This window comes from Mustela nivalis (genome assembly GCF_964662115.1).
Source record: "Mustela nivalis genome assembly, chromosome: 11".
NCBI classification, from domain to species: domain Eukaryota; kingdom Metazoa; phylum Chordata; class Mammalia; order Carnivora; family Mustelidae; genus Mustela; species Mustela nivalis.
In genome coordinates this window covers 104,710,875-104,729,050 of record NC_139030.1, presented here as the reverse complement: position 1 = coordinate 104,729,050, position 18,176 = coordinate 104,710,875, and the positions used below count along the sequence as shown (strand labels likewise).

Sequence of the window (18,176 nt, the reverse complement as noted above, 5' to 3'; positions counted from 1 at the left end):
GTCTTTTGGCACAGGTGAAAGCAAGAACTTGTATATCATTTCACAAGATCTTATGCCTTCCATTTATAATGTAAGCTTAGAAAGCAACTATCTTGTGAATCATTCTGCCCCCAACATGCACACACCAGGTACTATAATAAAAATAAGCCGTATTTCCATTCTGTTTCCATTTCTAATCAAGACCAAGTGCACTGAGCCAGAAATGTGGTTTAAATTCTTAATAAAGGTGAAGACACCGGGCTGAGCCTATCATGTAAGGATGCCTTTCCCCACTACTCATGCTTGAATGGCACAGCTCTTTTTTCCACAGAAGTACACGCCTACAATACGAACCCCTGCCCTTCTTCTCACCTAACAAATCCATTTTTTCCCCCTTGTAATCTCTATACACGATTGGGGGCTGAAACTCACAAACCCAAGATGGAGAGTTCTATGTTCTTCCGACTGAGCCAGCCAGGTGCCCCAGGAATCTATTTCTTATTATGCCGTGGCTTTGATGTACCTTTTTACCTCCACAAGAAATGACAAATCGCCCCTTTATGACGAGACCTCAACATAAAATACTGTCTCCACAGGAATGAGTTGTCACCTTTAAAATCTTCTGTTATCTTTGTGGTAATGTAACTATCTTTAGCAAAGAAATAGCAGAACTCTGCAGGCGGAACACTGTTTTACACGCTTGTACCAAAACCTACCCCTCCTCTATTGGCTTTCATTTCTCTGAACTTCTACATCATGGAAAAGCTAACACAATTAACTTTAAACAAATTTTTATTACACAAAGGTTGTCACATAATTGGATATTTCTCTACTTTGTACACAATTATTCTTACTCTCCACAGAAAGGCTGCTTAACTTTTCATCTGGTGATGGCAAACACTAAAATCCTGATTTTAACAGAATAGTAGTAAAAATGCCTCAGTGATTTAAGTTGAAAGCAGTACATTGGTACATGGCTCTTGCACTCAGTTATCAGGAATGTACAAATGTCTTTTTATTCAAAAATACAAAATAAATTATCTGTAGGCATGGACAATGACAACAGTAAACCATTATATGTTGTCAACTGAAACCAGTAACTGATGGTTATAGTGATTTTCTTAAACATCAGCCAGCCTTTTCTTCAGTCATTTCCTTCAACTGACTTCTCTGAAGTTATGGGTGAGGAGCACAGTGTGGGCTTCCTCTCACAGTTCATTCATAATGATAAAGCACTATCCTAGGACTCAGAACATGCCGCCTCCCATACCCCCTCCCATTCCGCCCATTCCGGCCATTGCTGGGTCCTTCTCTTCTTTAGGAATTTCGGTGACTACAACTTCTGCTGTAGTTAACAGAGAGGCCACTCCAGCAGCATCCAATAAAGCAGTTCTTACAACCTAAGAAAAAAGTTTGATAAAATAATTACCTTTTTTTCTTAGTAAAAAATGAACAAGACTTCTTGAATTTTTAGAAAATGGTCAACTATTTACCTTCGTTGGATCAATGATTCCTTTTTCCACCATATTCACAAAATCTCCAAGCATAGCATCATAACCAACTTCTGGAGAACTCTGCATAATTTTCTCAACTATCAATGATCCTTCAACACCTGCATTCTTAGCAATGGTCATTGCAGGAATTTTGAGTGTTCTCTTAATAATTTCTATACCTGAAGATCAACAAATTTTAGCAAATTTAGTTTCATTCTTTTGTAAAAATTACAACACAATTCTATTTGTGAGACTACTGATAAAGGAAAACCCCAACTGGGAAATTTCACAGTTCAAATCATTCCCCTCAAAAGATGTGACGACTGGATCTTTCACATATTATCTGATTATCAGTGCTCTTCTATCTTTGTCATTCGGGAAACTGCTTTGTTATTTATTGTTCTATTTAATGGGCAGCAACAACATTCTACTAGACTAAAGTGAGGCTGCAAATCAACTCATTCGTAAGGCAATTTTACCAATTTTTTGATCTTCGTTAGTTGGAGTTAATGAATCCAAGGCTGGAATGCACCGAAGCAGGGCACAACCCCCTCCTAGAACAATGCCTTCTTCAACGGCAGCTCGTGTAGCATTGAGCGCATCTGTAACTCTGTCTTTCTTTTCATTCACTTCAACATCACTCGTCCCACCAACCTAAAGATGAAAAGAATCCCAGTTAGTTTGGGCTTCTCCCATTCAAGATGCTAACTGGCAAGTCACTAAACAGCACTCGGTTTATTTTAAAAAGGTATGTAATAAAGGTTGCCGATTTGTTTAAAAACGACTGCATGATTAAACAGCTAATAGGGTGAGTGCAGTGTCCCACATGAGTCCACTACCAAAGTGATCATTAACAGAACACCTTTTCCACAACAATACTTCTAAGATTCAATTCTGGTTTTAAGGAAGAAGAGTATATACTATCTCCATTTCCCAAAACATGTTGGTTACAAGGCACTATCAGGGAATACCACAGAAACAAGATGATTCTTGGGCCCAGAACCCAAGAAGCTCATTTACAGCAATCAATCTTACCTTCAACACAGCTACGCCATCTGAGAGTTTTGCCAAACGTTCATTCAGCTTTTCCTTTTCATATTCGCTAGTTGTAATATCTAACTGCTCAATGATTTCTTGAATACGTTTTTCAATTTGAGCCTTGTCACCTTTTCCTTTTAAAAGCATGGCATCATCTTTGGTCACAATGACCTCTCCAACTTTTCCTAAGTCGTGAGGCTGAACATCTTCGAGATTTAGAGTCAATCCTTCTTCCCCAAAAACCTACACAAAAACATTTAAAAATGAATCAGTTGCAGGTTAGTCTTTCATTATACCAGATTTATCAACAATACATCATGCTAGTGTTCTGGTGAGAGAACCATCTTGTAATACTGTATTTTTCTGAAATGTGAGATAAAGACAATTCCTAGTCCAAATAAGCCTTGATCAAGTTTTCACTGTACTTCCACCTCTCACTTAATCCTCAATATAATCAGCTTCATTTGAGAAAGAATAAACTCAAACTTCTCCAAGGTCACTTTTGGTGGAACTGGGACTAGACCTTAGATCTTAAAATCTTCTAAGTCCTATATCTTCTAATGTTTTCTTAAAAACAGAGTGGTCAAACAACTCTATTCTTGGGCAAGACTCATGGCAAGTTAGAGAAGGCACCTTAGTACTCTTTAATCCAACCTTCACCTCGCAGATATCCAAGAGAAACACAAAGTAAATAATTCAGACAGTAATATCTCACTGTGGAAAACAATAAACTCTACCTATAAATTTTAGGCCTGGATGTATAAAACATTCAGTAAACCAAGGTCACATATACTTTACTTACTGCACCACCAGTAGCAATAGCCATGTCTTTAAGCTGGTTCTTTCTATTGTCACCAAAACCTGGAGCTTTGACTGCCACAACCTGAAGACCAACTTTTAGCCTGTTAAAAACAGTTAATAATGAGACTTAAATTTAATAAAAATGTTGGTCTAGTTCTTAAGTTTTAAATACTACAATTACTTAGAAAACCACATTTAAAAAAAAAGATTTTATTCATTTACTGAGAAAGAGAGAGAGCATGAAGTTGGGGGGACACAGAGGGAGAGGGAAAAGCAGACTCCCCGCTGAGCAGGGAGCCCAATGCACGGGTCAATCCCAGGACCCCAGGACTATGATGTGAGCCGAAGGCAGACACATACTGAGTCAGCCAGGCGCCCCTGGAAACCATGCTTTGCTTTCTAATAACTTTTGGTCACATAAAGCCAAGAAAGAGCAACTTTCCATTCATCCGTATTTGCCAATATCCAGTTACCTTCTTCACAAATTGTCGGTTACGTTCCCGTTAAACAACCCAGGAACAAAAATGTTAATATAAACAAAAAACTTTTAAGTTAAACACAGTGATAACAATTTTAATAGACTGTGAAAATCAGAACAGTTACTAATTACTAAATTTGGGGATCAAATGAGCATTTACCCCTATCCTATGGGTTCTACATAGTATTAAATCAAGTTACTACTGGAATGACTATACTCTTCTGAGCCAGGTAGGCACCCCAATAACATCCTAAAACTCTGTTTACAGCATTACCTACCTGTCTTAAAGTCAGAATTAATACATTACAGGGGCGCCTGGGTGGCTCAATGGGTTAAAGCCTCTGCCTTCTGCTCAGGTCATGATCCCTGGGTGGAGCCCCCCATCCGGATCTCTGCTCAGCAGGGAGCCTTCCTACCCCCCACCTCTGCCTGCCTCTCTGCCTACTTGTGATCTTTGTCAAATAAATAAAATCTTAAAAAAAAATACATCACACATTTTTAAATTAAATGAATAGGCCTCAATTTATCTTAGGTTATGTGTCAATTCCTCTATTTGAACATTAATTAAAACCTTAAGAGATTATATAACACAGTGATAATACACTTTGATCTAAAATTTGAAAAATACTTTACTTCCTCCTATGCAAAATTAGAATTGTGAAAATATTTTTCCATAAACAGTCATTTCTTCAAAACAACTGTAAACATTTATAATAAAAATAGAGACATGACATACAAACAGACTATTTTATGAAAAACCTGCACAAAATTCTAAGGACTTTCAAACAGACCCATTCAAAAAGAACAAACCATTATAATGGGATCTAGAGTTCATGAACCACACCTGTATTACACACAATGCTAGATACTAACACAAGTGGTTCAATATGGGGGTACATAATGGAGATTTCAAACATCAAAAAAATTGCCTTTCACTTGGAAATGTAAACCAAATACCATGGCTTATTACCTATTCAAAACGAGTGTACTCAGAGCTTCTCCATCAACATCTTCAGCAATTATGACCAAGGGCTTACGGTGAGCATTGGCAATTTCAAGAGCAGGTACAATGGACTGGACACTAGAAATTTTCTTTTCACTCAATAGAACATAGGCATCCTGGAATTCACATTTCTGACCTGCAAAAACAAAGAACCTTTCAAACCAACTTAAAAAGCTAACAATATTCTGAAAACAGCTGTAGTTTATTTAAATGAAAATCCTAAAAACCATAGTTTCAGTACATTTCAAGTGACTAATGAATTCATGCTTTTCCTTTCATTTCTTATTTACCGTAACTTTTGGAATACGTATATATTTATTTTCTTAGAAGTATGACCTGGTAAATGCTTACAATCTGACACACACAAGCTATGTTTTTTAAAATTTCGTTTACTGACTTACCTTTTGAGGTATTAATAAAGTATGGAGAAATGTAACCTCGATCAAACTTCATGCCTTCAATAATTTCTAATTCATCATTTAGTGTTTTTCCATCCTATAAAAAAAATCAATTCATTTTATGAACTTCGTAAGGAAGCACAAAAAATTGTAATGATAGGTCAGATTAAGATACCCCACTGATCACAAGCATTAAGTATGCCAATGCCGGGGGCGCCTGGGTGGCTCAGTGGGTTAAGCCGCTGCCTTCGGCTCAGGTCATGATCCCAGGGTCCTCGGATCGAGCCTCACATCGGGCTCTCTGCTCTACAGGGAGCCTGCCTCCTCCTCTCTCTCTGCCTGCCTCTCTGCCTACTTGTGATCTCTGTCTGTCAAATAAATAAATAAATTCTTTATTTAAAAAAAAAAAAAAAAGTATGCCAATGCTGTACGGCATCAACTCCAATTCTTCAAAAATTTCCAAAATGCGTATTTGAATTTTTACATCTAGAAGACAGTATCATTTAAGTTAGAACAAATTCATTCCTGATAGCAAAGGCTAAAAATTCATATAGAACTCAGTAACTACTCTAATGTACATAAATGCTAACACTATGCATAAAGGACTCAAATATATGAAACACATAGTTTCAATTTTTGTATTTGAAAACTGTTTTGATCGTCTTTCCAAGCTATCATTAAAAACACTTGCCTTTACTGTGATGACACCCTTTCTTCCAACCTTTTTCATTGCATCGGAAATGATGTTGCCAATTTCTTTGTCTCCATTTGCAGAAATGGTAGCAACCTAAAACAATCAAGTTACTCTTCCAAGTTAAAAAGGTTAAGGCCAGCATCCTCAATCAGCTCCCCTCCCTTTCCTAGTAACTTCCAAAGCGATGCGGTGCGGCATGGGGCAGGGAGGAAAGTATGGTCAACGATGATACGGTCTAATAGCTCTAACCAAGCGTTGATCCGGTTTTCAATTATTTTTAAATTCATCACTTGGCTACACTGTTGTTAAAAGGTATGCAATAAACATACAACTATTCTTTTTATAAAAGGCAGGCTTCCCCCGCCCCCGAAAAAGTGGCAAAATTCTAACATGACAAAAAATTATGCACTTTTTGACAACTGGCCAAAGAATATTTTCCATAGAAACAAGTTTTACTCACAGCCATGTGGAACTAAAGTGGCAGCCCACTGAGACTCTAGTAATGGTCACTGCATTATTTTCAAATGTTCTGTAGCAGTTAAGAAATGCTTTCAAGGTTAGTGACTGGTTGGTACCATTATTCTGACACTGATACGTGATTATGAAATTATCATAAAATATGAAAAATCCTTACCTGAGCAATTTCTTCAGGGGTTGTCACGGGTTTAGACTGCTTCTTAAGTTCAGCAATTACGGCATCAACAGCTAACATCACACCTGATTCAAGAATAAATGCCATTATAATACTTACTTTCTAATGTAAAAATTTCAATTCATGTTAAACGTTCTAATGTGTTAATAGCCTATACAAAGCTTCTGTGCCAGCACTTTTCCTCATGGCACGCACTGAAACAGGAACCTTCATAGATCAATACAAACTCACAGGCCAAAACTATTTTGAAAACTGAACTAAGGAAAAAGAACAGTGTGTAATTTCAAGAATCTCATCATTTAACTCATTCTGTGTAAACTATTCCCAATCCAATCATGTTGTATGTTTGCAACAGGGTCACCCAACACTTCTCTCAATTTAATGACAGTTATACCCCTACAGGTTTTTTTTAATTACCTGAAATGCCCTCATTTAATATGTAATTATAAGCAGTATATTTGTTTCAGCAGTCAACAGCATCACAACATGGATTTAAGGGAACCCAATTCTGTTCAGCTGGGGTTAGTGCTAGCTCTTTCTTCTTTGAGAAATGTTAACTTCAAAAAAATCCAAAGAAAGGCGTCTAGTAACAATCATTTTCTTGGAGAAGTAATCTTAATAACCTCAGTTAATACCTGTCCGTTATTTACAATCAGATTGGAGAGAAAGGGGGAGAGAAAGGGAGAGAGCGCGGGGTGGGGAGGGGTCGGGGGCAGATGGGAGAAGGAGAGCCAAGAATTTTAAGCAGGCTCAAAACCCAGCACAGAGCCCAGAGGGGGGCTTGATCTCATGATCCTGAGATCAAGACTTAAGCTGAAATCAAAAGTTGGACACTTAACCGACTGAGCCACCCAGGCACCCCTGAAACTGCTTTAAATGTAACACATCCATTTGGACCTCCAATACGGAAATAAACGGAATGCTGACACATCGGTGTGCTGGGATGCCAATTCTGACAAAACTGTTACTAGTATCCCCTCTTACTCCCAAGTCTTCTTTTGGACAATAATATGCCCTAGAAATAAGTAGCAATTACACTTTCAAGATAGAAAAACCAAGTTTTAATACTCAGCTAGAAAACAGCAGTGACAGGACTTAAATCAACGTCACTATGAAGCTCATGCTGAAGAGCAGATCTTTAAATTGTGGCCTAGTTCCCCAAAGCCAGAAATAAGAAACAGAATGAAGACAGTGATGTACCATGTGCTCCTAAGAGGTAAAAACAAGCAAAAAACAAACAAACGAAACACCCTTTTACATATATAGTAAAAAAAATTGACATCCTGGATGACTTAGTTTAGCCCTACTTTGTAAAATATTGAAAGTGTATCACCTCTCCCTACACTAATTCCCAAAAGTTTACTATTTTCAAGGTCCACAGTACATGCTGTATCTTCCAATAAACTTTCCTTATGTGCTGCAGGAAGGGGGTTAGGGAGCACAAAACACAGGGGAGAGAAGGACAAGTAATGTCTTAGTCCTGTTTTCCTCCTTAACACCTAGCATAGCACATACCACATAAACCAAGAATCCAATCACTATTTACTGAAGGAAAACTCAGATTTTTATTTTTTGAGAGAGGAGAAACAAGAATCAACTTTTTAAGATACTTCAAAACACTCTGGTGACAATGAAAAGACTTTCCTACCTCTCCTGATTTCCACAGGATTAGCACCTTTGCTAATCTTCTCGAAGCCTTCCTTGGCAATAGAGCGTGCCAAGACTGTAGCAGTAGTGGTGCCGTCCCCAGCCTCTTCATTTGTATTATTGGCGACATCTTGAACAAGTTTAGCGCCAATATTTTTGTATTTATCTTTTAAGTCAATTGACTTTGCTACGGTCACACCATCTTTTGTTACTTTGGGACTTCCCCAACTCTGTTCAATAATCACTGTTCTTCCCTATAATTAGAGAACAACAAAAAATGTGACAGAACACATACTTTAAGTGCTATTTAGCTGAAAACACAACAAGCAGTTTTTGAATAATAGGATAATTACTTCAACACAAATTGTCACTTTTATCAGATCTGCAGCATCAGTCTCAAAAGCAAATTCATACAAAAGGCTTACAGACAAAATGACCCTTCTGTTGCTAAGTGTTTACTGCATGAGATTTTATGAAAGATAAAAATCCTAGAGACTAAGAGATGTCATCTATTAAAGACAACACCAACACCCCCCCAACCCACACAAGATATACCAAAACACCCTAGTACGTTATAATGAAATTTAAGAAATTCTTCACATAATTTATCAAGTTTTGTCCACTGCCTGCTACCTTTGATAGTAATGTGAAAATTTACTTTAAAACTGGCTTTAAAATGTAGCTACTAAAATACTAACAGTAAGCGAAGTGTAAGTCACTCTTCCAGGGAGGGCTGCTCCCATGTTAAATCTGTTATGGTGCAAACAGCATTGGCAGCTTCTGTATTTGAACCAAAGCTGCTACTTGTGAGGCATGCCATATTTTAATATACATTTTATGTACACAATATATATATATAAAACACTTTGATATTGGAGCTGTCAATCTGAAATCCATCTTCTCTTCACTTGTGCACCACCCTCAAAGGCCTTCTCAAACTATTTGTTACCCCTCACTCACTAACTTCTCCGTGTTAAATATGAGCCTTAAAATAGTAAATGCTTTGGAACAGAAATTTTTAAATGTGCTTTGGAACAAAATGGACAACAGAAAAACATCAAGTAAAACTAGCACCTACAAGCACATACTTGAAGTATGACAGGAGATAAAATACATACTTCCGTCAATGGTATGAACTACTGGGAAAAAATCTAAAACTTGGAAGGTAGACTTCATCTCGCTTGCCTATTTGCCAATCCTCTTTCATCTATGAGTTACTACTCAGTTACATCATACATTATAGGAAAGAAAGTTCCGCAAATTTTAAAGAAACAGTTTAAGACCACTGTATCTAAGTAAAAGAAAAAAAAAGTTTAAGCAGTAACTGGGAACTCTTATGGGTATATTGGGGTTTCTCAACAGTGGATACGGAAGTACTTACTATTCAATAGCTTGGTGTGATTATCTGATACCATTAAAATATTACTCCTTAACTCAATACTATAAATTACAACAGAATAAAAAACATCAATACCTTTGGCCCCATTGTAACGGCTACAGCGTCGGCTAAAAGGTCTACACCTTGAAGCATTAAGGCTCGGGCATCTGCACCAAATTTTACATCTTTGGCATAGGCCCGAGTGAGATGAGGAGCCAGTGCTCTGGACACTGGCCTAATTTGGCGAAGGACTGCGGGTAATCGAAGCATTTCTGTGGAAGGGGGAAACAATCAGATTAGCAGTACATCAATACTAGCAGTACCTCTGTGTATTACAGCAAACATGGCATCTATACGCCACAACAGAACAAGAAACGTTAGAAGTTGGATTGACCTCTGCCAGTCACTGCTCCCGGGCCACAGAAACTAGGTTCAGAACACCCAACTACCTGCGTAAGTCCCCACGTGAGGCCGTCCCCGCGCCTACCCTAGAGCACCAGCACAAAGCACACCATCGCATTGCCCAAGGCCACCTACCCCGGCCGCTACAAACGAGTTACTCTTTCAGCGCTAAAATAGCCTTGAGAGCAAATCCACTCCAAATGTCCTCCTGAAAAACCAAGTCTGCAGCAAAGGGGTGGGCTACCAACTAGAGCGACCAAGGGAGAAAAAACATTCCTGACGGTGCAAAAATCTGCTTAGCGAGATGTATCTTCATGTATCTACTCAGGTTACTGTATCAGAGCAGCCCGCAGGGCCGCGATGCTGGGGGCTCCGGCCCGGCCCACTCCGCCCGGCCCCACGTGTCTTTCCTTTAGGACGCCCTCAGCAAGGTCAAGAGTGGAGAGCTGTCCGGGGGGCCAAAGGCGGCTGCGACCACCCTCCCCGGCGCCCTGCAGTCGACCAGGACAGGGTTGCCACGGAAAGCCCACGGGAATACACTCCCCCGACTGCACACGGAGTCCCGGGCAAGCCCTCCCTCCTGCGCCCTGCCCCGGCGAGCAATCCACGCCGCACGTGATGGGCACCGACATGGACCCGTGAGGCCTGGCCCGGCGCTCCGGGCCTGCGGCGCCGGGGAAAAGCCCTGGCTCTCGCCCGCCGACCCAGTCCGCGGGGGACCACAGCGGGGGAGAGGGCCGGCTCGGGGGTCCCGGGCGCCCGCAGCGGCGGCGCGGGCCGGCCGTGTACCTGCGGGGCAGCGGCGGAGCGTGCGCACGGTGAGGCAGGCCGTCGGAGACGAGTGAGGGACAGAGTGCACCGCGCGCACGGCAAAGAGCCCGTGTCCCCTCCCTCCGCCGCTTTTCCCCCCGCCCCGCCGCACCGCGTGTGCGGGCGGCTCCCACCCCTTCCCGTCGGCCGGGGCCCCGCAATCGGCACGGGCCACGCGCTAGCTCCGCCCCCGCCTACCCGAGCAGCGCCGGGCCCGCGGGCGCAGCCTGCTCCGGCCGGCTTAGGCTAGTTCCCGGGCCGCACTCGGTTCCAGAACTTTCCGGGAAGCGCGGCGCGCTCTGTGGGTCAAGGTTCAAGGCGCGTCATTTCCGGGAGAGGGGCGAGGAGCTAGTACCTTCACCTCGGCAGGCGGCCTAGAAAAGCCTAGAAAGAACTCCTCTGTTCTTCCGCTTCCCCGTCCTCGCGTCAGTGGCCGGCGCGCAGACCTGGGGACGAATCGCTGCGCGCGCTGGAGCGGCCGCCCTCTTCTGCGGGGAGGAGCGGGGGGCGGGAGCGGGCGCGCGTGCGCGCTGCGCGGCCTTTTCTCACGTTCACGTGGGCGCCGGGTCGGACTGCGCGTCTCCTTGCAGCGGCGGCAGCTCTAGAGCGGAGTACGGACTGCGGCGGCCGGAGTCATGGTGAGTCCCGCGTGGGCTGGAGCCCGGGGAGGGGCGCAGAGATGGCCCGACGTTTCTGTTTGGGCCTAGCGGGAGGGGTGCAGGCCCCTGAGTGACCCGCGCCTGCAGGAACCCTGGAGAGGCCGGGGCCCACCGACCCTTCTCTCCGCCAAGGGCTCTGCACGCGTGTCCCCGGCACGCCTGGGGGCCTGGGGGCGGGGACCCGACCGCACGCGCCGCGGGACACACGAGTCTCCTGCGAGGCCTTTGTGGGTATGTAATACCTTGAAAAGCGCGGCTTCTGGCGCGGGGGTTGACTATTTTTGTTGAACTTTCCCAGGGAAATCTGAGGAAGGAAAAATACTTGACCTTGAAATAAATTAAGGTTGCCCGTAACGCTCGTTTGATTGCTGACCAGAGGAGCGACAATGACCCCTAACATACGGAATGGGAAATTAAACGCAGAATGCAGAACAAAATATAAAATATTCAGATGGTTTTCTTGCACGAATAATCTGAGTTTTGGCGTTGATTTGGAAAGCCACACGTGCTTTTTGATGTGTGACGGTTAGAAGGTAAACATGTAACTGCTTTTATTTCAGATTTAACATTTTCTCTTCCTACAGGCAGGACAGGCGTTTAGAAAGTTTCTTCCCCTCTTTGACCGAGTTTTAGTTGAAAGGAGTGCAGCTGAAACTGTAACCAAAGGCGGAATCATGCTTCCAGAAAAATCTCAAGGAAAAGTGTTGCAAGCAACAGTAGTAGCTGTTGGATCCGGCTCTAAAGGAAAGGTAAATGGGGCTAACGTGGAACTATTTTTATGTGAGGTGGAGGTGAAGAAAGAAATCCTTGGTGATTATTAAAAGTATAGTCTGTTAAAATAAATTCTTTTTTAAAAAATAAAAAACTAGTCTTTAAAACAGCTTTATGTTATTTTCAGGATCATTCTATAATCCAGGCACGTCTCATCTCCCTCTTAAAGGAAAATGACTTTCGAATGAAGTTGCTTATTTTGTGTGGTGGAGAGTTGCAGAGTATTAAAATTTAATAACCCTTTGATAGTCTAGTTTGACCAACATTTTCTTCAAATTTTAAACTTTTGATAAAACAAAAAGTAATACTTAAGGATGATCCATGGGTACTTTTACGAGTTGAGAGGAAATTTAAACTCTAGGTCTAATCTCTAACACTATTAATTGCCCTAATCTTTTAACCATTTTTGGCCTTAGTTTATATACTTCTGAACAAGGAACAGATCAGACCTAGCCTTACAGGCATTCTCCTCCAATTAATTGCTTAAACCTCAGATGTCAAAGTCAGCCTGAATACCCAATAAGTGCCTTTGGGGTCAAATACATTAATTGCATTGTTACAGTTGCTTGTAAGAAAGTTCTAGCAAGGAGGGAACCTGGAGTCGGGAATAGGAAGGCTCTGAGGAGGGGGCACTATGCTGCAGTCTCCTTAAATCTGCACTTTGACCTAAAGGAGATGGAATCATGGTAGAAGTATATGTTCCAAATTCTGGAAATACCTGTTGGGTTTGTATGTATTAGAAGTTAAACATGACCACTGTATCTGGTTTTTAGAACTTATTTATTTCACGTAGTCTAGAGGTTGTGTTAATATTTAACAATAAAAAGTTAGCTTTAGTTAACGTTGCCATTTTAACTCTGAACTTTACTCTAAAATCAGGTTTTAGTTTAAGCTTCTGTGTGTGCATTTTTAAAGTGTAATTCTGCAGTGATATTTTTCAGCGAAGAAATGTGATTATATTGTAAATCATATCATTTGGTCCCAAATCTTTTTTTAACAGTTGATTTGAATAAGCATATTTAGTTAATAAAAGGTATAAATCTTCACAAATTAGATGTTTTACTGATAAATATCCTTTTTTTTTTAAGGGTGGAGAGATTCAACCAGTTAGTGTGAAAGTTGGAGATAAAGTTCTTCTCCCAGAATATGGAGGCACCAAAGTAGTTCTAGATGACAAGGTGTGTAAATTTATTATTTCTTAAATATTTGTGGGGTGCCTGGATGGCTGGGTTGGTTAAGCAGCTGCTTTGGGCTCGTGTCATGATCCCAGGGGCCTAGGATCGAGTCCCACATCAGGCTCCTTTGTACCTTTTGCGGCTCTTCCTTCTTGTGCTCTTTTTCTGTCAAATAAATAAATACTTGCTTTAAAAGTTAAATATTTGTTATTAGTTTTCTTAACTAATGGTTTCTCTATTTGCAGGATTATTTCTTATTTAGAGATGGTGACATTCTTGGAAAGTATGTGGACTGAAATCATTATTAAAATGGCATGAAGTGAAGCTGCCCATTCCAGTGAAGTTGTGAAATCTTTCATCATGTAAATAATTTTCATGTCTCTTTTATAATAAACTAATAGTATCCAAACTAATAATATCCAGTGTCTCTAAAATTTAGTTTTAGTGTACTGATAAAAACATTAGCAAATAAAAATGGATAAATGAGTGGTTAATCTTTATTTGGTGATTTAAACTGGTTTTAGGGTTCCCCAGTGTTTTTTTATTTTATGTTTTTAAGTAACCTGCAGAGAATTCTGGGAAACAGGCTTTCCAGTCTTCACACTGAATTTATTTTATAGATTTTGATGCTGATACAAAGCCATGGGATTCTACTTAGTTACATTTTTAAAGCAGTACTTATTAAAAAATTATTGCTTTTAACACATAATGTAGTATTTGCCCCAGGGATACAGGTCTGAATCATCAGGCATACAGACTTCACAGTACTCATCACAGTACATACCCTCTCCAATGTCCATAATCCAACCACCCTCTCCCAACCTTTCAAGCCCCACAAAGAAGCAGTATTTTAACTTTATCTATAACAAGCTTACATTGAAGTTCAGTTTTTTATTTATGGAGCTAGGGTTAAATACCTTGTTTTGTAAGTATTTAGAAAAACTTGGTGAGGTTGTCTAGTTTTTTAATACTTGATATTACTACATAATTTACTTTGCAAAAATCCATGGCTGGATTAACAGCTGCCATTGGTTGGATGCCTTTTACGTGCCTGGTGCTGCATGATGGTGATTACAGCCAACACCTCAGGAGCATTGTCTGTCCACTGGCTACTGTTGTGGGTACTTGGTGTGCATGGCTTCTCTTAATCTTTGAACAACCCTCTAGGGTATGGTAGTTCTCTTGCAGATGAGAAAGGTAAAACACTCAAGCAGATTGAGTAATAATCACACACACTCAGGAAGGGGCAAAGCTGGGATTTGGCAGTCTACCTCCAGATACTCCTGTCCAAAACCTCATCTGTGGTTGCTTTGTCAGAGAATTTTAAGCACCCAATAGACATTTCAATCATGGTTGATAACCACTGAGATCAGGTGTGGGCAGCACCTGAGTGGTAATAATTGGTATCTAGTTTGTAATTTGTTGAATTTAACAAATAGGAAATGGAGTTAGACCTGGACAAATACCTTAACTTAGCTACAGCAGCTAGGGGGAGAATTTGAACCCAAACAGTCCTATAGACTTAATTACAAACCCCTAGACTTTGCCTTTCAGACCAGCTATTCTTGGTCAAATTTTCTAATTTTGGTTACCTAAAAATGAGCCTGATCATGTCTTTTAGAGTGTGACCTGTATTTGTCTTGTGGAATTGAAATCTAAGTGAAATTGTTAATGGTTGGGCATCTGGGTGGTTCTGTCTAAGCGTCTGAGCCCTTGGCTCAGGTCATTGATCCCAGGGTCTTGGGATTGAGCCCCCACATCAGGCTCCCTGTTCAACAAGGAGGCTGCTGCTCCCCCTGCTTGTGCTCTCTCAAATGATAATCTTTTTTTTTTTTAAAGATTTTATTTATTTATTTGACAGAGATCACAAGTAGGCAGAGAGGCAGGCAGAGAGAGAGGAGGAAGGGAAGCAGGCTCCCTGCCAAGCAGAGAGCCCGATGTAGGACTCCATCCCAGGACCCTGAGATCATGACCTGAGCCGAATGCAGTGGCTTAACCCACTGAGCCACCCAGGGGCCCTCAAATGATATCTCTTTAAAAAAAATTGTAAATTGCACAGAATAAGTCTCAACTTTTGGTCATGTCCATATCAGTAAAGTATGTGTATCTGCATTAATGTATGTGTTAGTGCCATTTGGCATACTAAAGCTTAATCTTTGTCATCCTCAGTTACGAGAATTCTGATGAAAAGCTCGATTTACAGCACTCTAGTGGGTCTTCAGTTGCCTGTTGTCCCTGAAGCACAGCTAATCAGCTTTGCTCTTTACAACCTTGTCAAGCATGGATTTCCCTGTTTTACCAATGAGAAGACTGAGTACAGATAAGGAAACTTCTTCAAGGCTCTGTGGCTGGTAAATTGTAGTTAGGCAACCAGTGCAGAGGCCATGTTCCCCAATTTTGTTTTTCAAACACCCAAGCAAATGAGTTTTGAGATCTTAGGCAATAGTTTCCAAACTTTGGTGTATCCTTGGTATATTTAAAATTTAAGGACTCCATTTATAATCTAGAAGGATGGGGGAACTTTTTTTTTTTTTTTGTACCATAGAAGTAGTCCCAAAATGCTTGCCTAGAAGAATTGCTAAAGAAGTAATTTTAGAGGCACCTGGGTGGCTCAGTTGGTTAAGCATCTGCCTTTGGCTCAGGTCATGATCGCGGAGTCCTGGGATTGAGTCCCACATTGCGCTGCTTGCTTAGCAGGGAGCCTGCTTCTCCCTCTCCCTGCTGCTCTCCCTGCTTGTTAGGCTCACACTCTTGCTCTCTCACTGACAAGTAAAATCTTAAAATAATTTTAGATTAGGAGATTATATCGGGAATGAGTAAGGAAAAGAATTTTGGCATGAGAAACGTAGACCAATACTCAGGGTGCTGAGGGTGTGGAACCACAATTTTCACAACACTATGCTGTCCTTTATCTTTTTGGTCAACAGAAAAATAACGGAGGTAAAATTCCGACTGGAATTTTTGTGATTATACTACCATTTTTGAGCATTTGCTGTGCACTGGTCTAGGCATTTAATATATAACTTTGTTTAATTACATGTAATCATAGCAATTCTGGGAGGCAGATAGTCCTTGCCTTGTAGGTGAATAACTTGCTCAAGGTGACACCACTTTTAAATTATAATTTGGGATTGAACTCAGGTTGGTCTGACTTAAAGTGTGCCTTAAGGGGTGTGTGGGTGGCTCAGTTAAGTGTCACCTCCTGATGTGGGCTCGAATCATGATCTCAAGGCTGTGTTTGGGCTCCACGCATGGCATGCAGTCTGAGATTCTCGCTGAACCCCTCTTCCCACCTCAAATGCGATCTCTTTCTCAATGATTAACATCTTTAAAAAAGTGTGTCATAAACTATTTGACACCAAAAGTTGGGGAAATTGGGAATAAAATTACCAGGAAGCTATTGTGTTGTCTGAGTATTACTGATAACGTGGCTTTCCCTCTTAATGTCCAGAAAGTATGCTTTACAAAATTTTTTATCTAAAAAGTTGGCATTATAAGATTTTCATTTTTATTTATTATGATAAAAACATACCATGAGATTTATCCTCTTAACAGATTTTTAAGTGTACAATAATGTTGTTCATTATAGGCACAGTGTTGTACAGCACGTCTTTAGAACTTTGCATCTTGCTTATCTGGAACATTATATCTTGATTAGCAGCTCCCCATTTCCCCCCCTTCCTAGTGCTTGGCAACTACCATTCTACTCTGCTTCTATCAGTGACTATTTTAGATAATTCGTAAGCCGATTATTGCAATATTTATCCTATGTTTGGCTATTTCATTTATAATGTCCTCAAAGTTCATTCACGTCACATATTGCAGTATTTCCTTGTTTAAAGCTGAATGTATATACCACGTTTCTTTTATCCATTCTTCTGGTATGTAGGCATTTAGGTTGTTTCTACATCTTTAGCTTTTGTGAATAGTGCTGCAATTAACATGGAAGTGCTAATACCTTTTAGTGATTCTGATTTCAGTTCTTTTGGATAAATATGCGGAAGTGGGATTGCTTGATAGACCTATGGTAGTTTCTGGGGTGCCTGGGTGGCTCAGTTGATTAAGCAGCTGCATTCGGCTCAGGCTGTGATCCAGGGTCTTGGGATCAAACCCTGCACCAGGCTCTCTGCTTAGTGAAGAGGCTGCCTCTCCCTCTGCCCCTCCCCGCAATAAGATCTTAAAAAGCACTTTGGTGGTCCCATTTTAAATTTTTAAAAAAGATTTTATATATATATATATATATATATATATTTTTTTTTTAAAGATTATTTATTTGACAGAGATCACAAGTAGGAGAGAGGCAGGCAAAAAGAGAGAGGAGGAAGCAGGCTCCCTGCTGAGCAGAGAGGCCAATTCAGGGCTCAATCCCAGGACCCTGGGAACATGACCTGAGCTAAAGGCAGAGGCTTTAACTCACTGAGCCACCCAGGTGCCCCAAGATTTTATATTTTTTGAGTAATTTCTGCACCCACCACAGGGCTCTAAGTCACAACCCCAAGATCAAGAGTCGCACGCTCCACCGACTGAGCTGGCCAAGTGCCCCTGTGTTCGTGGTTTTTTGAGGAACCTATGTACTGTGTTCCGTAGTGGCTGCACCATTTTGCATTACCACCAACCAATATGGGTCATAAGATTTTATATATTAGAGATACTAGCTTGTCATATTTGTCCTAATTTGATGTGCATTTTTAATTTCTAGCTAGTCAAATTTCATTTCTAGTGGTTTTTAAAATTTTGAACATGTAAGTAATTAATCCATAATTTATTTACTATATGGTTTATGTGTCTGACTTTTTTT

The 18,176-nt window shown here is 40.8% G+C and overlaps 2 protein-coding genes across 5 annotated transcripts in view; one reads left to right on the top strand and one right to left on the bottom strand.

Annotated features, from left to right (window-relative positions):
* Positions 1–753: 753 nt before the first annotated feature.
* On the bottom strand, positions 754–11,111 carry HSPD1 (heat shock protein family D (Hsp60) member 1). 2 transcript variants are annotated; one of them, XM_082689050.1, is made up of 12 exons: positions 10,972–11,111; positions 9,658–9,833; positions 8,185–8,437; positions 6,519–6,601; positions 5,882–5,977; positions 5,194–5,287; positions 4,760–4,928; positions 3,313–3,412; positions 2,508–2,753; positions 1,952–2,126; positions 1,473–1,651; positions 754–1,379 (listed from the first exon to the last, which is right to left on the bottom strand). In XM_082689050.1, the coding sequence occupies exons 2-12, from the start codon at positions 9,829–9,831 to the stop codon at positions 1,227–1,229; spliced, it is 1,722 nt and encodes a 573-aa protein (XP_082545176.1). In that variant the 5' UTR covers positions 9,832–9,833; positions 10,972–11,111; the 3' UTR covers positions 754–1,226. The 2 variants fall into 2 exon arrangements, with proteins under 2 accessions (XP_082545176.1, XP_082545175.1); XM_082689049.1 differs by having other exon boundaries at positions 10,753–10,973.
* A 147-nt stretch (positions 11,112–11,258) lies between these two features.
* HSPE1 (heat shock protein family E (Hsp10) member 1) overlaps positions 11,259–18,176 on the top strand; it is a 39,684-nt gene continuing 32,766 nt past the window's right edge. The window contains exons 1-5 of one of the 3 annotated variants that reach the window (XM_082689060.1): positions 11,323–11,411; positions 11,565–11,663; positions 12,017–12,181; positions 13,292–13,381; positions 13,624–13,791. In XM_082689060.1, coding sequence (XP_082545186.1) covers positions 11,409–11,411; positions 11,565–11,663; positions 12,017–12,181; positions 13,292–13,381; positions 13,624–13,674 — 408 coding nt within the window. In that variant the 5' untranslated portion in view covers positions 11,323–11,408 and the 3' untranslated portion in view covers positions 13,675–13,791. Of the gene's footprint in view, positions 11,412–11,564; positions 11,664–12,016; positions 12,182–13,291; positions 13,382–13,623; positions 13,792–18,176 lie in introns of those variants that run through there. The other 2 variants (XM_082689061.1, XM_082689062.1) reach the window with 2 other exon arrangements.

What these genes read in the sequence shown, in the direction of transcription:
- HSPD1 (XM_082689050.1), bottom strand. Translation starts at nt 9,831, where the DNA reads ATGCTTCGATTACCCGCAGTCCTTCGCCAAATTAGGCCAGTGTCCAGA. An exon ending in TCCTGTGGAAATCAGGAGAG is followed by an intron (nt 6,602 to 8,184) that starts GTAGGAAAGTCT and finishes TTCTTGAATCAG; the next exon opens with GTGTGATGTTAGCTGTTGAT. An exon ending in TAACGAAGATCAAAAAATTG is followed by an intron (nt 1,652 to 1,951) that starts GTAAAATTGCCT and finishes GTTGATCTTCAG; the next exon opens with GTATAGAAATTATTAAGAGA.